Source organism: Ischnura elegans, chromosome 7 (genome assembly GCF_921293095.1).
Source record: "Ischnura elegans chromosome 7, ioIscEleg1.1, whole genome shotgun sequence".
NCBI lineage: Eukaryota > Metazoa > Arthropoda > Insecta > Odonata > Coenagrionidae > Ischnura > Ischnura elegans.
The window spans coordinates 103,414,695-103,434,519 of NC_060252.1; the positions used below are offsets into that span (position 1 = coordinate 103,414,695).

Here is a 19,825-nt window from a genome sequence, read left to right on the forward strand (position 1 = left end):
TTAGGCATCGGTTTACTCGAGACCGAATAAATTATTAATCAATTATAAAAGAGAGAACTTTGAATTGATAATTTCATATACTATTACGGTGGACAAAATAAGCTTATGAGTTTAAGGTGGTGAACACGAAAACATAGGCAGAAGACAGAAGAAAATTTTTTAACCGAACTATTTATGTTTATATATATGATTTTTAGTATGGAAAGAAGCGTACAACGAAAAACAGTTGCTCTTGGCTGAATAAACAAAGACAAGAACTGCGGCCCGGGTCCGATACCCTTTGAATAACCCAATTCTCTAACAACTTTGTTACCACGCTCACACATTCATACAGTGATTAAACCCAAAACTTGGTTGGGAAAGACGAATGCAGGGCTCACCAAAGGGCAAGCCACCAGCTAGCGAAACTTTCAATCTATAAGGCATCGTAAGGCGGCCGAAAAAAATTTCGGGCCCTTTAAGCATGGAGAGAAAAAAAGGAAGTAAAAAAGCACATATCCAAAAAAAAGTTTTGAATGGCACTGGCGTGAATTTGCTGCTGAATGAAGAAATGCAAGCGAGAACAAGGAAGCTATTCGATCTCCGGAGGTATCAATTAGTAGCTGAATTCTCAATTGACGTGGCCACCGCGTCAATAAGCCTCGTTCGCAACAACTTAACTCGGCGAGACTTTACATATTAAGCATTAAACCAATTACTTACACTCCCACAAACAAACCACAACCGTACATCAATAGGGTAGTTTCCTTCATCAAAGAAAACAAAAGGCAGTAATTGCGATTCGTTACCCACCATTAGTGTATTCAAAATATACAAATTATTTCGTTTTAGAAATGCCGGTTTAAACGAATGGCAATGGTCCATTTTTATCCTCATTTGAAAAGGGCCAGATTGGCGCCCATGCGATGCCACTCCACGTGACGTCACAGGGACCTAGTTTCTACACGAGAGGATAGGAGTTATACATCGTCTGAGGTTACCAATGCATGCATGAGGCACAGAGCTCAGGGAAACATGTCTTAATAATCACCTATTAAAACTGACTAAGTTCGGAAAGTTTTCTTCGTTTGATAAGGTATTAATAAACCTTTTTTAAGCCACGCGCTACCATTCAGCAAGGTACTCAGCTATCCGCTAGCATCCTGCGACGTATCAGCGCTAAGCCTCGCCTCAAGGTCACCTCACCGGGCGGGAGGGGGAACCAGAAATACGACGTACGGAGAGATTTCCCGGCATTCATACTTATGCGTCGCGTTTTCGCGCGCTTGAAATTTTTCGCTTTTCATTTAATCGCGAAAAATAGATATTGTCATTTAAAAATCTAAAAGCGTGAAATACGTACTCCAGGAGTAATAATCTTTCGATTTAGGCAATAAAAAAATAATAGGAAACCACCCTATTGCGGTATCGATTTTTGAGGAATTATCATACCTTTGGTCTCTTGATGGACGTAACTGCGCACCATACTACAAGTGTATCTCCAGAGAAATTACAGCTTTTCATAAGTAAAGAATATCTTAAGTCGGGTTATGCCATTTAACATATATGCCGCCTAACAGACGCTCTTTTTGAGTTTTCAACTTCACAGGGCGCCATTTTGAGTCTATTAAGCTGTTGAGCACAATTTTTAAGGGGATCCAAAATATATTTTGGACCGCCTTAGCAAGCTAAACAAAGCTGTAAAAGAGTCTGAAGCAAATTTTAAAAAAAAAGTCCAAATGGCAATGGAGAAAAAATAGTGAAGCGAAAAACAGCTGCTGTTGAATGAATAGAAACAGATGAGAATCGCGCCATAAGCCCAAGGGCGAGACGACCGTGAGGCACGCAAAACTTGACACGCAGCATCGATTTTTCCATGGATCCCTTAGGCCAGCCGATTATAGGAGACTAACCACAATAGCCTTGCCCAACATCTCATTACCATAGAAGACCTCTCATTTCTTCTAGGAGAATTTTCGTCTCGGTGCAAGGGCGGCACACTTTTCTTTTCGTCAAAATGTTTGGCAAATAAGTTAAATCATGAGGATTTCTCAAACTTATACCAATCACATCTTTGCTATTTTAGTAATCACTCACCCAGCGCTTCAACCCAAGAGTTGGTATGGCTAGGTGAGGGTAGAGCTCACCACGGACTAGGCCACAGACATTCAAAGGCATGATGCCACAGACATTCTGTGAAAGGGGGAGGGGCAATAGGGTAGTTTCCTTCATCAAAGAAAACGAAAGGCATTGATTGCGATTCGTTACCCACCATTAGTGTACTCATAATAAACAAATCGTTTGGTTTTAGAAATCCCTGTTTAGACGAATGGCAATGGTCAATTTTATCCTCATTTGAAAAAGGCCAGATTGGCGTCCATGCGATGCCACTCCACGTGACGTCACAGGGACCTATTTTCTATACGAGTATATAGGAGTTTTACATCGTCTGATATTACCAATGCATGCATAAGGCACAGAGCTCAGGGAAACGTCTCTTAATAATCACCTATTAAAACTGCCTATGGTCGGAAAGTCTCCTTGGTTTGATAAGGTATTAATAATCCTCATTTAAGCCAAGCGCTACCTGCTAGCAGCTTGTATCTCAGCGGCGCTCACATCCTCGCTCCAAGGTCACCTCACTTCCGTCGCGTTTTCGCGCGCTTGAGAATTTTCACTTTTCATTTAATCGCGAAAAATAGATATCTTCATTTAAAAATCTAAAAGCGTGAAATACGTACTTCAGAAGTAATAATCTTTCGATTCAGGCAATAAAAAAATAATAGGAAACCATCCTATTGTGGGCTAATCATCAACCGCGAGGGTACAGAAGTTAGAATCTCGGCCCCGTCGAAAATTCGAGGGCAAAACGTGATCCCGTTTCCTAAATTACCATTTGTGATATTAATTATTATTAATGAAGGCATATTATTTTGATAAGTCGTTGACTTTTGATCAAAATGTATCTTGCATTGCATCAAAGGCACTAAGAAGACTCGGCTTCTGCATTGTACTTCACATTGTATCACAAAGGATGTTAAAAATATTTACATGTTACGATGTCTATACACTTCCCTTGTTCGTCCGATTTTGGAGTGCACCCACGTCATCTGGTTTATTTATTACAAATTCCATAGTACATACAATGCCACATTACGTAAGTGTACAAAAAAATTTTAAGAGCTCCTAATTTTTATGAGGGCTTTAGATTTTTATCCACCCCATACAGAGAATCCCTAATAATTTTGGAGATACATCCTCTTATCAGTTAGAAGACAACTAGCTGCAGTGTTATATTTGTTCAACATATGCAATAATAATGTTATCAAATGTTCTCATTAACTCGCAATAATACCTTTTAATGTTACTGTTACATGCACCAGGAACACCAAGATATTCTGTGTGAAATACTACCGCAGAAACCAAGGGAATCTTGTTCGGTTACTAAAATTATTCAACTCCCTTAGTGCAAGCATGGATGTGTATCATGATACTCCTGCTGGTTTCAGGAAAAGGTGTCTCGAAGGGCCAAAATATATCGATGAAATATATAATATGACAAAGATATTGTAATTTTCAATTATTTTTATAGGTTCTTTTGTGATACATTATTATTTATGAACAGTATGTAGAGTAAATTGTGAAAAATTTACAATTAGTTTATATGACACCAAATTTTTGTAACTAATTCGTAGCCTGGCACTTGCCCGTAATAAATTATTATTATTATTGATTTGTAAATGATTTGTAAATGATTTGTAAATTATTATTATCAAAGCAATAAAATAAATTTCACTCAGGAGGCCAGTGGTACCGTGTGAGATGGGTGTCTTAGGCTAGATGCACGGACCCAACGTCTCCGGATATATCACCGAGAACGGCATTCATGAGGACTGAGGCAACAGCACTCGCATTACTCCTATTATTCAGACACACTCGTCTCCGATCGCAGCATCGCCTATTTTTTATGCCCTCCCGTGAGAAACTGGAGCGAAAGAAGTCGCGCCTCCGGCAATGACGAACATCACAAGCGAACAGAGTGTACATTAATCACTTGAGAATTTAACTCTCCATAGCAATGATAACATCGATAAAACCATAATCGGTTCCGGTACATTCTATATAATAAACAATAATTGCTTCATATAATACATACTTATTATTCATAGGACGATTACGATGATTATTTTATTTATAACATAACACACTAAATCAGCAAGGGCCTAACACCTACTACCATGAGCCTCGGTGTAATTGCCATGGGAATTAAAGAACCTGGATAGCGTAGTGGTCTGCGCAGTGGCCCGGAAAGCCCAAGGCCCGTGGTTCGATTCCCGGACCAGGGTAATTTTTCCCATGGCAATTCTTGTATATAACACACTAAAGTTTTCCATGTGGATATGGACCATAAGCGTTAAAGACATCATTATGGAGGATGATTGAGAAGTTGAGAAGGAAGTAAGGGATTGTGTAACTTATTATCAGAATAAATCACATTGACTCTATAGTTGAATATTCAGATCAAGCGGCCAAGATGTGAGTGAAGAGCCAGGAGAATATGTCAGCAAAAGATGTTATAAATACACGCAACATTGAAGATACTGCCTACTGAGCACTATTCCCACACGAAGTTCTTTCTCAACGTAGAGCCGAGGCCCCTGCCTTTGTGTCTTTTTTTTGGCATCTTTGAACCCCCGCAATGTAGCGACTGACGGTCTCAACCCCTAGCACAGAGGAAAACTAAGCTTATTATGGGATGATAGTCTCTCTTTCACAAGTAAACAACGACGATTTTAGCTCCAGTGACTATTCATGCGTAAATTACTTCCAGTACATAACTGCGAAATCTGAAGATGAGGGAATGCAATAGCCTCACACTTAACCTTTTGACCCATGAAACATAATAATTATACGATAATGTGATCTCATCTTTCCCTAAAAAAATTGCGATTTCGAGCACAGTTTCGGTCACATACTAGTAATTTTAATAGTCCACACAGTCGTCATACATCGCGGACGTCAGTAATAGTTATGGACATTTGAACTCGCTTTGAGGAAAAATACGAACAAAATTGATTATTGAACGATTATATCTTAAAAAATCGTCTTATTGCAGAGGATTCGACCACGCATGTTGACAATTTTCTCCGAGTTATCCAGAGCTACACAGTTAAACGCATAATCCAAACCATTTAATGAGAAGGAAAACAAATATAAAATTTAAATTTAAAAAAACCATTACCATGCAATGAAGTTAAAAATAGTGATTATTATCTAACAGTGTCTATTAATAATAATTATTTAATCTAGCTTAACCACTAAACAAAACGCTAAATGAAGACATGACATGAATACATTCTATTGGCAATTATTATAAACAAATATTTCTTTTACAAACTAAAGTAAATGTGCGAATATCAGTTAATGAGCTTTGATTCTCAATTAGGTACAGCTCCTGCATCTGACACACAATTCCTACAAACATTGTAAACAGCTCGGCTAACCAGATATGCTTTAAAACATCATATGCATACAAAAAAAAACATTCATTGCCCACACGGATCGCATAAAACAAACGTTGACTTTTACGGTAATATTTAGCCGATTTTGATTAATTTTAAAGACGGGTTCATGGTACAAACATTGCCACTCTTACTTATGCTAAAACATCATTCTTTAAAGGTAATTGGCAATAACTGTACAATTCATTCCAGTAAAAAATTTAAAGTGGACACAATTTTGTGATTTTCAAACAATTGTGGTTTTAATTTTACGCTACCCATTTAACTTAAAACTTTCTTCTTACAAAGTAGTATAAAAATACGCAACCATTCAAGAATGAAGAAAGAATCAACATTCCTTATACAATATCGCAAATACGCAATCACTTACTACCCAAATTATACAAAGTGAAAATTAACATTTTTCCTTTAGTTCGCCAGAATATTGGTCACCTTTTTTTGGCCAATTTTTTTATTTTAATGACTGTAACATCGTGAAAAATTTTCTCATAAAATTAAAGGTGACCAATATTTAAATACTTCGCAAAGGTGCATAACATGTATTTTTAAATAAATATCCACAACAATGACCCCGCATACTCTGCATTAATTTAAAATGGAATTGAAAAGTTGATTTCAATTTTAAAACTCTACGCTTTTGGCACACATAAGAAAAATAAATACTGTAATCTTAAAAAATAATTCTTAATAAAGTGCTTAAAGTTAAAGCACTCGAGGAAAAGGACACTCATCCATCCATTTATCCCTTACAGAAGATTAAGAAATAAGCAGGAGCCTTAAAAAATTATGCTTCAATTTTGAATATGGTGATTGTCCAAGGAAGCTGGTTCCCTTTCCCCCGATAAAATAAAAAAAATAATTCCAATGTGCGTCAGCACTAATAGGAAAAACCTGAGTACAGAAAAGGTGTGAAAACAAAAATATCCATGTTTTGAAAACGGTACTTCTAAGAGCCTCGAGAACAAACTTCAACTGCTGTAGGTAGGTAGCTGCTAATTGGCTTCAGGCTATTTTTTTTCAGAAATATAGAATTATCCGGAAGTCTTTCAAAACCTGAAGCCGTTGTCTTAAATACAGATGCTTTTGGAAACCAAAATAAATTTATGAATGAATTTACTTTTTACTTTGAAGGGGTTTTCAGAAAATTATCTTCAAGAAGTATGGTGAGTTAAAATACCCTGGAGATGTTCTAATAATTCTCACCTATCTGCAATTTAATGAGAGTTTTCAGGTATCTTCATTAATCTTTCTTTTTCCTAATGCAAGGATCATAAGCTGTTATAATTCATTATATCTTCAAAATCCTTTTCAATTCGCTGGAAATTAGATCGGCTGGGGACTGACAGAAAAACGTGAAGTATAATATAAAAGTAAAAACTGAAGTTAACATTCAAAACATCGACGGAGTAATTAAACCTCTCATCCTAGCTATTCACGCATGCCCATCGTAGAAATGGTACAAAAGGAGGAACACCATTGACCGCTAAGGGCCCTTGGTACTAAATAGGATGTGCTTGCCAAATTAGCACGCATAGCTGTAGTTTATTTTTCCATTCCATAAAATATTTTATAGAAAATATTCCATTCATGTTTTTCGCACCCAATTCGATGGATTGTATAAAGTGAACAAGAAATGGATACAATAAAGTATAGACATTAATCCTCGCGGCTTAGCTTTAAGCCAACTATGTAGTTCGTCCACCGGGTTGCGGATGGTGGGTCGACCCCTAAATACAGAGGTTAGCTGCGAGAAAACCGAGTTCACGCGTCGAAAATGCAATCGTGGACAAAAAGCGACGACCTTCTGAGGGGGCACTGGTCTATCCTTGGGTAAATGATTCAGAAACATGTGATGATGTCCTACCTGTAGTAATTACTGCGATTCGGAAGTGAAGGGGAAACCACCACATTATTATCCCGAGGAATAGCAACAACTCCACCCTTTTTTATCACGATATAATGGAATGCTCTAGAGTAAAATATTCTGGAGGTAAACTTGGCCCCATCCGAGCGGTAACTTACAGAGAGAGTACATTAGCAAAATGTGATAGAATGTTAAGGACAGGATCATGGAACGTTAGATCGCTTCGTACCTGCAGTAAGCTCGAGGACTTGATGGTGGGGATGTTAAGACTGAACCTCGACGCATTAGGAACCAGAGAAATGAAGCGGCCTAGAAAGAAGACTTCTAGAGTGGAAGCTATAGAATAATACACAAAGCATCGCTAAATGGTAATGCTGGAGTAGGGATAATGCATAGAAAAAGCCCCGGGAAGCGTGAAAAGCTACCTGCAATGAAATTCAAGGATAGTAATGGTGATGATAGATACCAAACCAGTAAATATTGTTGATGCACAGGTAGAAATGCTCACATTAGATTATAATAATGAAGTAGTAAAACACGTCTACGTCAAGATAAAATGGAGGCAATCAAACAGGTAAGCGATGAAGAAAATCTTATTATTATACGTGACAGGAATGTCGTGGTCGGCGAAGGTCTACACGGAATAACAACCGGAAAAATGTGGATTAGGAAACCGAAATGAAAGAGGAGAAATCCTACTTGAATTCTACTTCGAAGGCAGACTAGTGGTTGACAACGCATTATTCAAAAATCCCATGCGGGGAAAATACACGCGGAAAATGCCTGGAAGACCTTGCGAGATTACAAATCGACTACATTCTAGGGAAATAAAGATTCAGGAACCAAGTAAAGGACTGCAAAAGCTACACCGGGGCAGCTATCAACAAAGACCACAACTTAATTATGATGGAATAACACCTAACTTTAGAAAAAATGACAGGTTGAAAAATTAAAGGCGGCTCAGTATCAAGTGATTTTCAAAGAAGCTGCGGAGAACAAAATAGGAGAGAAGTTGTACTCGTAAAGGCGTGCAATTAGTTCCAACACGCTGAATTTCGAAAAAATATCAACGTGGGCAATTTCTGCGAAATTTGTTCAACTGTACGGCCATGCATTTCGTTTAAAAAAGTAACTTATGATAAACGGTTTGAGTCAAAACATGTGCTAATGTATTGAAAAAATACTGCTAAGTTAGAACTTCCATACTAAAAAAACTATTTATTTTTTAGGTATGTCCCGCATATTTCAATTTCAGCCCACTGTGCAGCAGTGAAAGACCTGTAGATGAATAAATCATCTAGAATTGACGATGTTCCAGAAAAGCTTATGACAAAGTCAGCCGAAAATATGCTGAACCATTTGACTTAAAGATGAATATTGCAATCCTAATTCCCAAAAGAAAATGAGTTGCGAACAAGCCTGACATTAAATGCGTCAATGATACTGAAAAGTATCTAGTAGAATAGAACAATGAGTATAACAGTACCTTGGATAAGGACCAGTTCGATTCAGAAAAAAATCAATTGCACATGGGAGGCACTATTGGCACTAAGGCTTCTAAAATAAAAGAATATAATAGAAAAAGCCTACATTCGTTGCCTTTTTAGACTTTAGATGAGGGAATTGACAACGTGGATCGGAACTAGAGGCATGGAATCTTGAAATATATGTTTGTCCTTTAAAATGCCAGGAATAATTTCTGCAGAATATGACCCCAAGTTCTCTAAAAAAATTCTTCATAACGGCACTCCAGATTGCATTCTCTACAGAAAGGATTGTACGAAAACAGTCAGCGAGAGTTATTCTGCGGAAACAATTGGTACAGATTTTAAAGAGACATGAATCTTTTTTTATCGTACAATCCTATAAATTATAAAGATACCAGTATTTTTCCATTTCCGATCCGTCTCCTGTTTCTCGAGGTATTAGCGGCGAAACATAGAAGGGCTTAGCCCTTTCGATAATAACTTCATGACGTCACTGACTCTACCGAGAGGCTTCACCCCTACTTCTCGGGACCTGCCCAACCGACTCACACGGTTTGTTGCCATAAACACACTAATGAGCGATTCTTTCCGTCGAGGATCGGGTCTCTCAGAACGATTTAATGAATCAAAACTTTAATGACGCCGCTAACTACTGGAAAGTGGGCGGCAAATTTTGCATCATTTCCTTTTAATGTTATGAAAATATGGCTGAATGGGAAGACTCTTCTTCGTTATAACTATCCCTTCCCATCAATCGACAGAATTATCACAATGATTGCCTTAGATGACTAGAATGCCGTCGTCGGTGAAGATCAAAACGGAATAACAACCGAAAAATATGGAGAAGAAAATCGAAATGATAGAGGAGATTGACTACGTGAATTCAGCAGTGATACGCAGGCTAGTAGTAGCCAACACAAAATTCAAAAATCTCCTGCAAGGAAGATAAACGTGAAAAATGCTAGGAAACCTTAACAGATTGAAATCTTTACACTCATGCATTGATTGATTGATTTCATTGATCAAATCATTGATTTTAATCTTAAAAGATTGCTACCTTCAACTTCTCCAGCCTGCCCCAGGTACGAGGCGATCTAAGATTCCATGTTCCTATCCTTAAAATTATATCTGAATTGACCGTTTTACCCTCTCTAGCAGTAACCGCCCGGAGATCCAGATGGGAGAAAAGTTTACCTCCAGAATATTTCAATCGAGAGCATTCCATTACGTAATGATCTAAAAGTGAGTGAAGTAGTTCCGACACCTCGGGATAATAATGTGGTGGTTTCCCTTCCCCTCTGAATCGCTGAAATCACTACGGTTAGGGTATCTTCACAGGTTTCGGAATCATTTACCCAAGGATTGACCAGTACCCTGCAGAAAACCGCTTTTTCTCCACGAATGCTTTTTCGACGTGAGAACTCGCTTTTCTCTTAAATCATGGTAAAAAAAAACATACAGCAGGAAACACTGGGATGTAGAGGAATCCACGAGATATAGAAAGAATAAGAATAGTAATTACTGCATTCAGAATAGAGGAGAAACTGTATCCGACAAAATCTTCAAGGATTAAAATCAATGAATCGCAATTTCAGGTCTGAGTGAAATACCCCAGTCCGCACTTTCTACAGAATTTTCTCGCAGGAACAAGTTCCTTCACAACATTCTCTACTACCCTTATGTTTTTCAACGTACATACTTCGGACCCTTGGATATTATTCCGTTCCAAACGCGGAGACTGGGGAGAAAACGAGTCGCATCCCTCGCGTTTCCCCTGAGGCAATACGCGGCGGCTTCTTTGTCGGCCGATATTCTCTCACGGCGAACCCTTTTCCTCACTTCGGCTCCTCTCAAGTTCTCCGAAAGGGGAGGCTTAAAGCTATTCCTTTCCCTCACCCTATAATCATGCGTCCCTCTTGATTATAGCGCGGCTTTGAGGGTCGAACCCTACGTAGATCAATTTAAAAACGGGTCTATATAACAACAGAAATCTATTTGCCAGCGTTAAACGTTCGATTTGGGCCTTGCGTGGAATTATTATGCCCCATACGACATTGGTTGACAGACGACATTATGGCCCTACACGACACGTTGGGGAATGCAATGGAGATGTTGGGTGAAATTCTTCAGAAAAAAGTGTGACGGAAAAGCTGATGATGAATCTGACATTAAACGTGCCTCTTAACGGCACGGAAACTTGGACATTCGTGGATAGACTATGCGAATTATACACAATTTCATAGCCATCCCGACATACTTAGAAAGGGAAAATACTGTGCTTAGGTTAGCTTCCACATCATCTTCCTGAAAATGAAGACTATTGGGAAAAATGGGTTCTTTTATACACTCAGTTACCGGATATACAACGTCATTACCAAATATGTAGATACTACAATTTCTTCCACCACCAAGAAATCTCTTTGTTTCACTTTTAACTGAAAGAACATACAGTAGATTGAAATTATTGACTTACGCTTTGGTTTACCAAGCCAAAAATGTTTGTGGAGAGTCAATTGAGAGCTAAAAAAGAGAACACGCCCATAAAAATGAGGACGAATGACAACACAAGCTTGAGATAAATCAAATATTAACATTAGATGACATCCCATGTCCATAAATGTATATTAATAGGCGAGAGTCACCACAAACAGTCAGCCTAGACTGGTTTTAAACTTGCGAGAAGTATTCCTGCTCCAATGAAAATGTCCTCATTCGTAATGCCCATAAAATAAAATACTTGCTTTCAGTGGTGGATCCAGGATAGGGGCAAGGGGGGGCCTAAGTGGGAGTAATCTACCACTAGCTGTAGGGGTCTGAAGAAAATTACAATTGTATATAGTGTAAATTGGATACCCAAGGGGGGGGGGGGCTATAGATCCACCACTGCTTGCTTTTGACATCAATCTCAACTTTTCTCCACTGTAACCCAGCATTGGCACCCCCCAAGTTTAAAAAAACTAACTACCTCTTCTTACCCAAATATTAGGATATGAATTAATCAGTCAACAATTTTAAAGAATTAATACAGTAGGGGGAGAATACATTCAATACTTACTACTCACATCTTTTTAAACACCACTTGAAAAAAAAGGGCGGATCTGAAAAATCTCACCAAATTTCTCAATTTTTGCCTAAAATTGCAGATTACCAGTTACAGTAATAAAATATAATGAGTGGCACTTTATAATGCAATAATAAAGTTCCGGAGAAATTGACATGAGTGGTAAAGTTTACATTAATAACAATTCCCTTTTCAAAAACTACCTATTTCATTGATACTGGCTTAAATAAACATAATACATCTGCCGAGCGTCTGAAAGGCTTTGCAGGTGCATATTTAGATTAGACATAGAACGAGTGAAAAGGTATACACATCTACAAAATGTAGGAGGAAACACTGGGAAATGTAGAGGGGATCCACTAGATGTACAAAGAATAAGAATAGTAATTACTGCATTCAGAATAGAGGAGAAACTGTAGTCGACAAAATCAATACTGAGTCAATGGAATTTCCAATGATGAGTTAAGACCTGGTTACAGGATGCATTAATATGTACTATGTAGTTAATATCTAAATGTATAAGCATGTGAATAAACGCCAAAATTCACCGTGTACCCACCCAACTTGTGCGACTGCATGTACAGAAAATAGAACCCTTTCTAATTTGGTTCATGCATGTTCCGTTCCGGTCCACCAAAAACATTCATGCAATCAGACATCAACTTATGCGTGTAAATGTATCGTAAAAACAGACCTTTAAGAATGAAGCACATTTATATCTGGAGTGGAAATGAAGACATAAAAAATTTGAGACTGAGAACAGAGCCTGTGAAAATGAGGACCCAGTGACATATGAGATGAGACAGTGGAAATGAGTTAAGTCAGTGAGAAAAGAGGAATGAAGAGGTTGTCCAGAGAGCAGAAAACAGCTGGACATGATTTTACAAAAGTCGAGTAACTGGGTACATGACTTCCTGAACATAATAGAATCACTAATACTACACTGGGAGGTGCAGTAGAGGGAAGGAGCAGAAAAGAAAAGAAAAATACTACCAACAAAGAATGAAAACTAAGCCATTTAGAACTAATAATGACAGGAAAAGCAAAATGGGATGGAGACATGAAAATATGACAGAGGGGCTCAGGCAAGGGATGGATAGGGCACTATGAAGACAAACTAACTATAGACAGGAAATAAAAAAATGTCAAGGACATACTGAGATGGAAAACGCATAACGATGACAAAGATACCAAAGATGGCCAATTGGTCATCTTCGCCTGGTGATTCAACCTGAAGCTTGCTTTGCCTATGTGTGGTAGAGCTCACCCCAGACTAGGCTACAGGCATGTGAACTTCCCACATTCAGGGTAGGGGGGCCAGTTCCTTTCCCCGGGGCACCTTACTCATCGAGGATTTCAATTCGGGGTGTCCAACGGTTTCACCTGGGATTTGAACCAGGGACCCCAGCATCAAATGGCACTATCCACAAGGCTATCACACTCCCCTGGGTCATCTTCATGAATAGTAATTCCAAATTGACGAGAACATTTTGCATAGTAATTATGAAACATTTTATAAGCAGTCCTAGCTATAGAAAATGACATGTAGTGAATGATAAATGGCATCTTATTGCAACTAATTTCCCGAAACTAATTCTCACAATCATTTTTAAAGCTAATTTAAGCATTTTGTCTGAGAATGAGGTATTGGCTTGATGGTTCTGGTTTAATGAAATATCTATACAAAATAAGGGTAAGATCATGTTCTTACATACCCTAAGTGTAGACAAAAATGACACCTACTAGGCAAATAAAATAGATTTGAAGCATACTTAGGTGATTTTCTTCAAATCACTATCATAATCACACATAGACTCTCATATAACTCTTAAGGCCATGTCTTCACATGTAAAAAAGTCAATATAATAGGTATGTGCGTACCCATTTCTCTCAAAATCATCAGATCAATTTCAATGAAATTTTGGGCATGTATTGTTGAATGGCCAGAAATATCATCCAGACTTAAAAAAATAAAATCATTTCTTTCAGGGTAGGGGTTGTAATAAACAATCATTTACCAGCAATTATACCATACCATGTCATAGAGTACGAAGTACATCAGCAGTTATTTTCTTTTTATATGCCAAATGACAATTTTTCAGTCAATTGCCATTGACTGTTTGAGAAAACATGTAAATATCAACTACGCTGCAGGTGAGTTTAATTCTTATCTGGACAATCTTATTGGACAAAGTACTATTATTTAGGATTCAAGTACCCTAACTGCAACATAAACAGGAAAATAGAAAGGCCAGGATATGTCCATTCCACATATATCATTGATTTCAACTGATTAACCCTTAAATTGTTGTTCAGTCACATTGGTAACATTATTTAGATGGGTCATTGAAATTCTACAATAGCAAATACACAATTTTTCTCATTTTGAGTACACTTATGTGAGTTGTTTTAGGTTTAGCTCGAAAGGAAATATAGGTATGTCATGGAGGAAGGTTGCAACTATTATCCAGTATTAAAAGTTTCAGCTATAGCAATTTCAAGACAGGCCAGATGAGATGGATGGAACTAATGGAGAAGCATGGGATTTGTTCGATTGACTTTGTGTGGAAAACACTAGGCTAATTACTAAGTAAGCAGGACAAAAATAAGAAAGATAGATGACATGCAAAATGATAACATGTTAAAGGTGTAATTTATCCTCAATAAATACAATCGACCAAACTTTAGGAGCATAGAATGGCATGAAAAACCCTGATCTTAACATTAAGAGACAGGGAATGTTATGCTTCTGTTGTATTTAATTTTAAAATTAAATTTATTTCCATTGCAGTATGGGCCACAAGGTAGAAAATGTGTAGTAAATTGAAAAAAAAACAGAATTTGGCCTAGTAAATGAATATTATGTTGTGCTTATAGTTGCATGGCAATTTTTTAAGATTATATTAAAATTTATTTCCCCTTATTAAGGGCCACATTGCAGAAAATGAACTAGACTGATAATAGAAACCAGATTAGGTTCCCATCTACTTTGGGTAAAGTTAGGCGAATTTCACCATTGATCACTCCAGAGACAATAAACTAATCATATCCAAGGCAAAACGTAGGGTACCAGAAAAATGAGAAGCATAGTAGTATACATGAAATATATCCTTGAGGAGTCTGAGAGGGGGCAAAATCAATGTTAAGTTAGTTAAAATAAGGATGCTTAACAAATTAAAGTGCCATTACGCTAGTATATGTGCAGGTAGTACTAACATGTGAGAAAGCTAAAACACTAAAAAAAATTTGCCTCATCTCCCAGCGGCAGGAGGGGAAACCCCTCTTCCTAAGTCTGCTGAATATCAATTTCATCTGCGCTCCAAATAAATATGCATCAATATCTGCTTAAAGCCTTAATGAAGTATTAATGTGGCATTGATACGGACAAACATTTTGGCCATTACATTATCCATGACATTTCTAGAACACTTTGGAAGTCAAACGGAAATTAAGGGACTCAATTATATTCCAACCTACGAATAGGAAGAGAGAGCTGGAAAACCAAGCAGGGGGTGCTCTAATTTTAGTCAGCGTCGAAGACCGAACAACACAAGGAAGAAGAGGCAGTGAGGTATGACCAGACGACAATTTTTTTTAGCTGGACACATTTCTCCCCAAAGCATATCGTCTTTTCCAGGCAAGAAAAATTCAACGTCGGAAAAGAAGGGGAATGATGACTCCATTAACGCAATTTACCTCACCAGAATTAACGGAATCCATATGACGTCTTAAAAGAATATTCGAAAACTTTTGAACGGCCGTAATACAAGAGAGACATTGACGGCATATAAACAGAATTTGAACACATTTTGAACAGTGATGCCACTGATTTTATTATAACCACGATTAAAAATGAACAACATATAATAAAATTGGCATGCAAGTTAGCCGGATGGCACGAACCGGAGACCACAGAGCTGATCGAAAAATGTTAAAAATTATCGTCACCGGCCTCTCATGACAGGATATAAAATTTATTTACTTCATTGGATACTACGCCCATAAAACTATACGGGGCAGCAGGCAGTGGCAGTGCCGTGATACCGTAACGTGATGATGTGCTATCCTACGTGCCGCTGTGAATGGACCCCGCAATGAACGGCAACATCGGACACAGATAGGGGGCCTTCGAAAAGCCAGAGGCAGAAAAAAAAATGTGTGACGAGAACGTCGCAAAGGAGCCCTCACACAAGAGATGACATCTCCATGACTGACGGAAAAATCATACTCAATGGGCGCAACGCAATTAAGGTTGAGAGAGGATACAAGATTTAGCACTTTAAACTTTAGCATGAAGTAATCTTCATTGTTAAATCTTTGCCATCCGTTAGTCGGAACTGTCAAACAATTCGTGATATATCATGAAAAAAAATTAAGATCAAAACTTCTACACAGAATAATTTGTACGGAACAAGGAAAACCAACTCTATGAACACATGATAGGCTTACGACAGGTTTAAACGAAAATGCTAAGAGAAATAAGAAAATCTTATGCTCGAAGAGATAATCATGGATCACGAGCGAACTACGTCTATCACTATGGTGACCCAAAGAGACGTAGAATGAACGTAACTCGGTCAGCTGTTAGCACATTCCACTGGCGAATTCCAGTTATCAAATCACCTCACAAGTAGGGATTACAAAGGAAAAGTAACCAGTTAACGGTTCGCTAGAAGATTCTGCGATTTCCCATCTTCTCGGCAGAGAGGAAAGTTACCCCACAACGACCAACTGCCATTACTTAACTTGAATCGTGGAATGTGAGGATTTACCACGCTGTAAAAACAAATAATGGGCAATTATATAAAATATGACACCCTAAGCCGTGAACATGGGGCGTGGTTCATATCCGTCGGCCGATTGAAGATCACTAAAATTGTGACACCTTAACAATCAATCGGTCGAGTTAAATAACCACATTCACAAGTTAACTGGTCAAAGAAACAGTTATGAACGACAAAAATATTACTTCATTCCGCTGTTTGATCGCACCCCATGTACGATAACTAACCAACGTTACTGTCACCAAAAATTCTTACTTAAAAACCATAGAACAATCGCCAAATTCCATCGAAATCTAAAACCATTGATTTAAATTCGACTTATTTATCACAGCATTCAACAATTTCACACAAGAATTAGTTGCAAAATACTGGCTAACTAAAATAACAAAATATAGCGACATCCACACATTCTGTACTCCTTATAATACGGACCAAGGAATATTATGACTGCCATTAACGTTGACCTTCAGTGGTTGCCCAAGTACGACGGAAAAATAATTCGATCTAATATTCATAATTTACGTTAAACTACATGCATTTATATTCTTGAAGCACCAAATATAAAGCTAGAGAAGCCATAAGTTAAGCACAAGATATGACAACACAAGAGAGAGACAAACAACTTTCATAGAAAAACGTATTAATATACAAATACATTGAACCATCGTAATAAGTTGACCTTAAAACGCCAAGATATTTAATGCACAACTAGCAATATGAACTAAAAAAACATTCACGAGAGAAGCAATTATTAAGCTCATTATTATAGAGCCACTTAGTGCAATAACCACCTTGAAGAACTCCTGTTACCGAGAGTATGTACTCAATTGCCACACACGCACCAATGACCTGTCAACACCCTACATTGATTCATCATAATCATAGGAAAATTGAAATAAGATCGCCTTAAATTATGAATCACTAAGAGGAGCTGCACATCCGACTAATGTCAACATTTATAAGTCATACGCACCAATAGGTGTACACTTAAACCTTCATCGATTACTTGAACAGCTGTAAGAGGTATTTAATCCTCCAGCGCAAAACAAAATATGCTTTAAAATACAATAAAATTGAATTGTTAAAAAAAACTCAGTGCATAAACAATAACAGGTAACAAAGTGCGTTTGAACATATCACTCACCGCTCTCCAGATGGGTTTCGTAGGCGGGGATTTAATGAGCCACCCTTCGTGAACGATTTCGAGGCTGTTGTTGGACATTTTGACCGATTTACACACTAAAATTAATTAATTGTTCAAATAAAAGGCACCACAGCCATCTCCATAAGCACCAACGCAATCACACTACATCACAGTTTTCCTACAACCAGCTTCAACTTAATGCTAGATGACTAAACCTCGACACTGAAGAGATTGGCTAACGAGGCACATCCACTTCTCTCAAAACGCACGCGATTGGACTACACAAATCGTAACAGCCTATCCCAGCGTTTCTTTTATCTCATGTTAAAGGTAGAAGTGCATCAATATGGTGGATCAGCTGGTCAAGATTGTTTGGGTGCCGCAAGTATTTTAATCGCAGTTTAGCCATGATTTTGAGAGAATGGGCTCTATCGCTTCAGTCCTGCAATGGCACTGCGATAGGTGCACTTTAATTAACCCCACGGAGCACCCTCGGTGTAAAAGATGTGGGTCGGTTCGTGGTTACCGAAATCGTGATTTAAACGCTTCTAAGGGTATTATTAGGCACAAATTACGCTATGGTAATGTTGCTACATCATCAATTACTGACGTATTTAGAACTGATCACAATTTAAAATCAAAGTCTGACCAATGTGAAAGTAGTAATATCTTAGTTACTGCAATAAGTAAAAATGGATCGCCTAGTGACACATGTCAGAACGTGCATAATCTATCACGGTGAGTAGATAATAGCAGGATAACATTATTATATAATCAAAGCATTTTACTGATTACAAGAATATAGTTAGTATTTGCAACCATTTTTTGTCTGCACGTTCTACGGGTTCCAATGAACCCCAGTCATTTTAAAATGTTGGGCACATTCTTTCGCATGATCACAAAATACTTTAATGAATATTTTGCATGATAATTATAATATATCTTTGTAAGAATTGTAATTTTCGAGACGCATAATTTTATTAACAAAGAAAATAGATTTGGGGTATCATTAATTATCCATAATTTATCTTAAGTTACTTTATCCCAACACCAAGCTACTGTAAATCAACCCTCGCTTAGAAGTGGTTCCCAATGCAGTAATTATAAGTGATTTTAAATGATGAGAGGTTTTACTCAATAATTTAATCTTATGAAACGTTTGGTTTATTTAGAGCTTGCCTGAAATGTTCCATTATTTGGTAAGTTTCCCTCATGGATAATTCTTTCCCATTAACGAGCATGTGTGTAGTCTCTTAAGCATAGGAAACCTCTCATTATCATCCTATTAGTTATCAGGAAATAGAAATTTTGATTGCCTCTTAAATATTAGTATTTGCCAATTTCAATCCCAAAAAAAGTGTAATGGGTTTTCTGTAAGGTGTTGTTTTTATGACAAAATGGGCCGCTGGATTCAAGAGTATCGACTCAAGAATGATATTGCTGACTCAATGCTATGAATTCCTTACTTGGTGATGGCATTTTTCATGTATATTGTCTAGCATAAGATTTAATGCCTAGGTTTCCTGTTCAAAAAAGAGCGCCGGGTCGTTTTAATTTGGTTGGTTGTGAGTGAATTACTCTCCACATTTTCAGCGTTGGAATCAAAATTAGAAACAGGTGGGGAGCGATGTTCCTGCGACTTCGCGGGAAGGTAAACAGTATTTTTACGCTGGGAGATGTAGGGGCTAAAATACCAGCCCGGCTAGCGTGGCCAAATTGGCACAGAGACAAAACTCAGCGCGGGTACGGTAGGCTTATGTGCTTCACAAAATGACTGCCGTCTTCATTTTTTCTTGTGATTCCTTGTCAATAGGAGAATACTGGTGACATTGACCCTCGTTATGATGCCATTGTGGCGAACCTTCTTCTGTTGCTGTAAAGTTCTTTCGCATACGGGTGCTATTTCTTCCAGCGATGATAAGGAGTAAGTTTATCCGTGCTTGGCGTCCGTCAGTGTCATCACCGTTTTATCCCATAAACTTGA

General features: G+C 37.8%; 2 protein-coding genes across 4 annotated transcripts in view; one reads left to right on the top strand and one right to left on the bottom strand.

Annotated features, from left to right (window-relative positions):
* Positions 1-18,049, bottom strand: part of LOC124162170 (GRB2-associated-binding protein 1) — a 69,227-nt gene extending 51,178 nt beyond the window's left edge. The window contains exon 1 of the mRNA XM_046538595.1: positions 17,842-18,049. Coding sequence (XP_046394551.1) covers positions 17,842-17,919 — 78 coding nt within the window. The 5' untranslated portion in view covers positions 17,920-18,049. The remainder of the gene's footprint in view (positions 1-17,841) is intronic.
* Positions 18,050-18,161: 112 nt separating this feature from the next.
* Positions 18,162-19,825, top strand: part of LOC124161935 (calpain-D-like) — a 40,110-nt gene continuing 38,446 nt past the window's right edge. Inside the window, exon 1 of one of the 3 annotated variants that reach the window (XM_046538202.1) lies at positions 18,162-18,579. In XM_046538202.1, coding sequence (XP_046394158.1) covers positions 18,263-18,579 — 317 coding nt within the window. In that variant the 5' untranslated portion in view covers positions 18,162-18,262. Of the gene's footprint in view, positions 18,580-19,596; positions 19,766-19,825 lie in introns of those variants that run through there. The other 2 variants (XM_046538200.1, XM_046538201.1) reach the window with 2 other exon arrangements.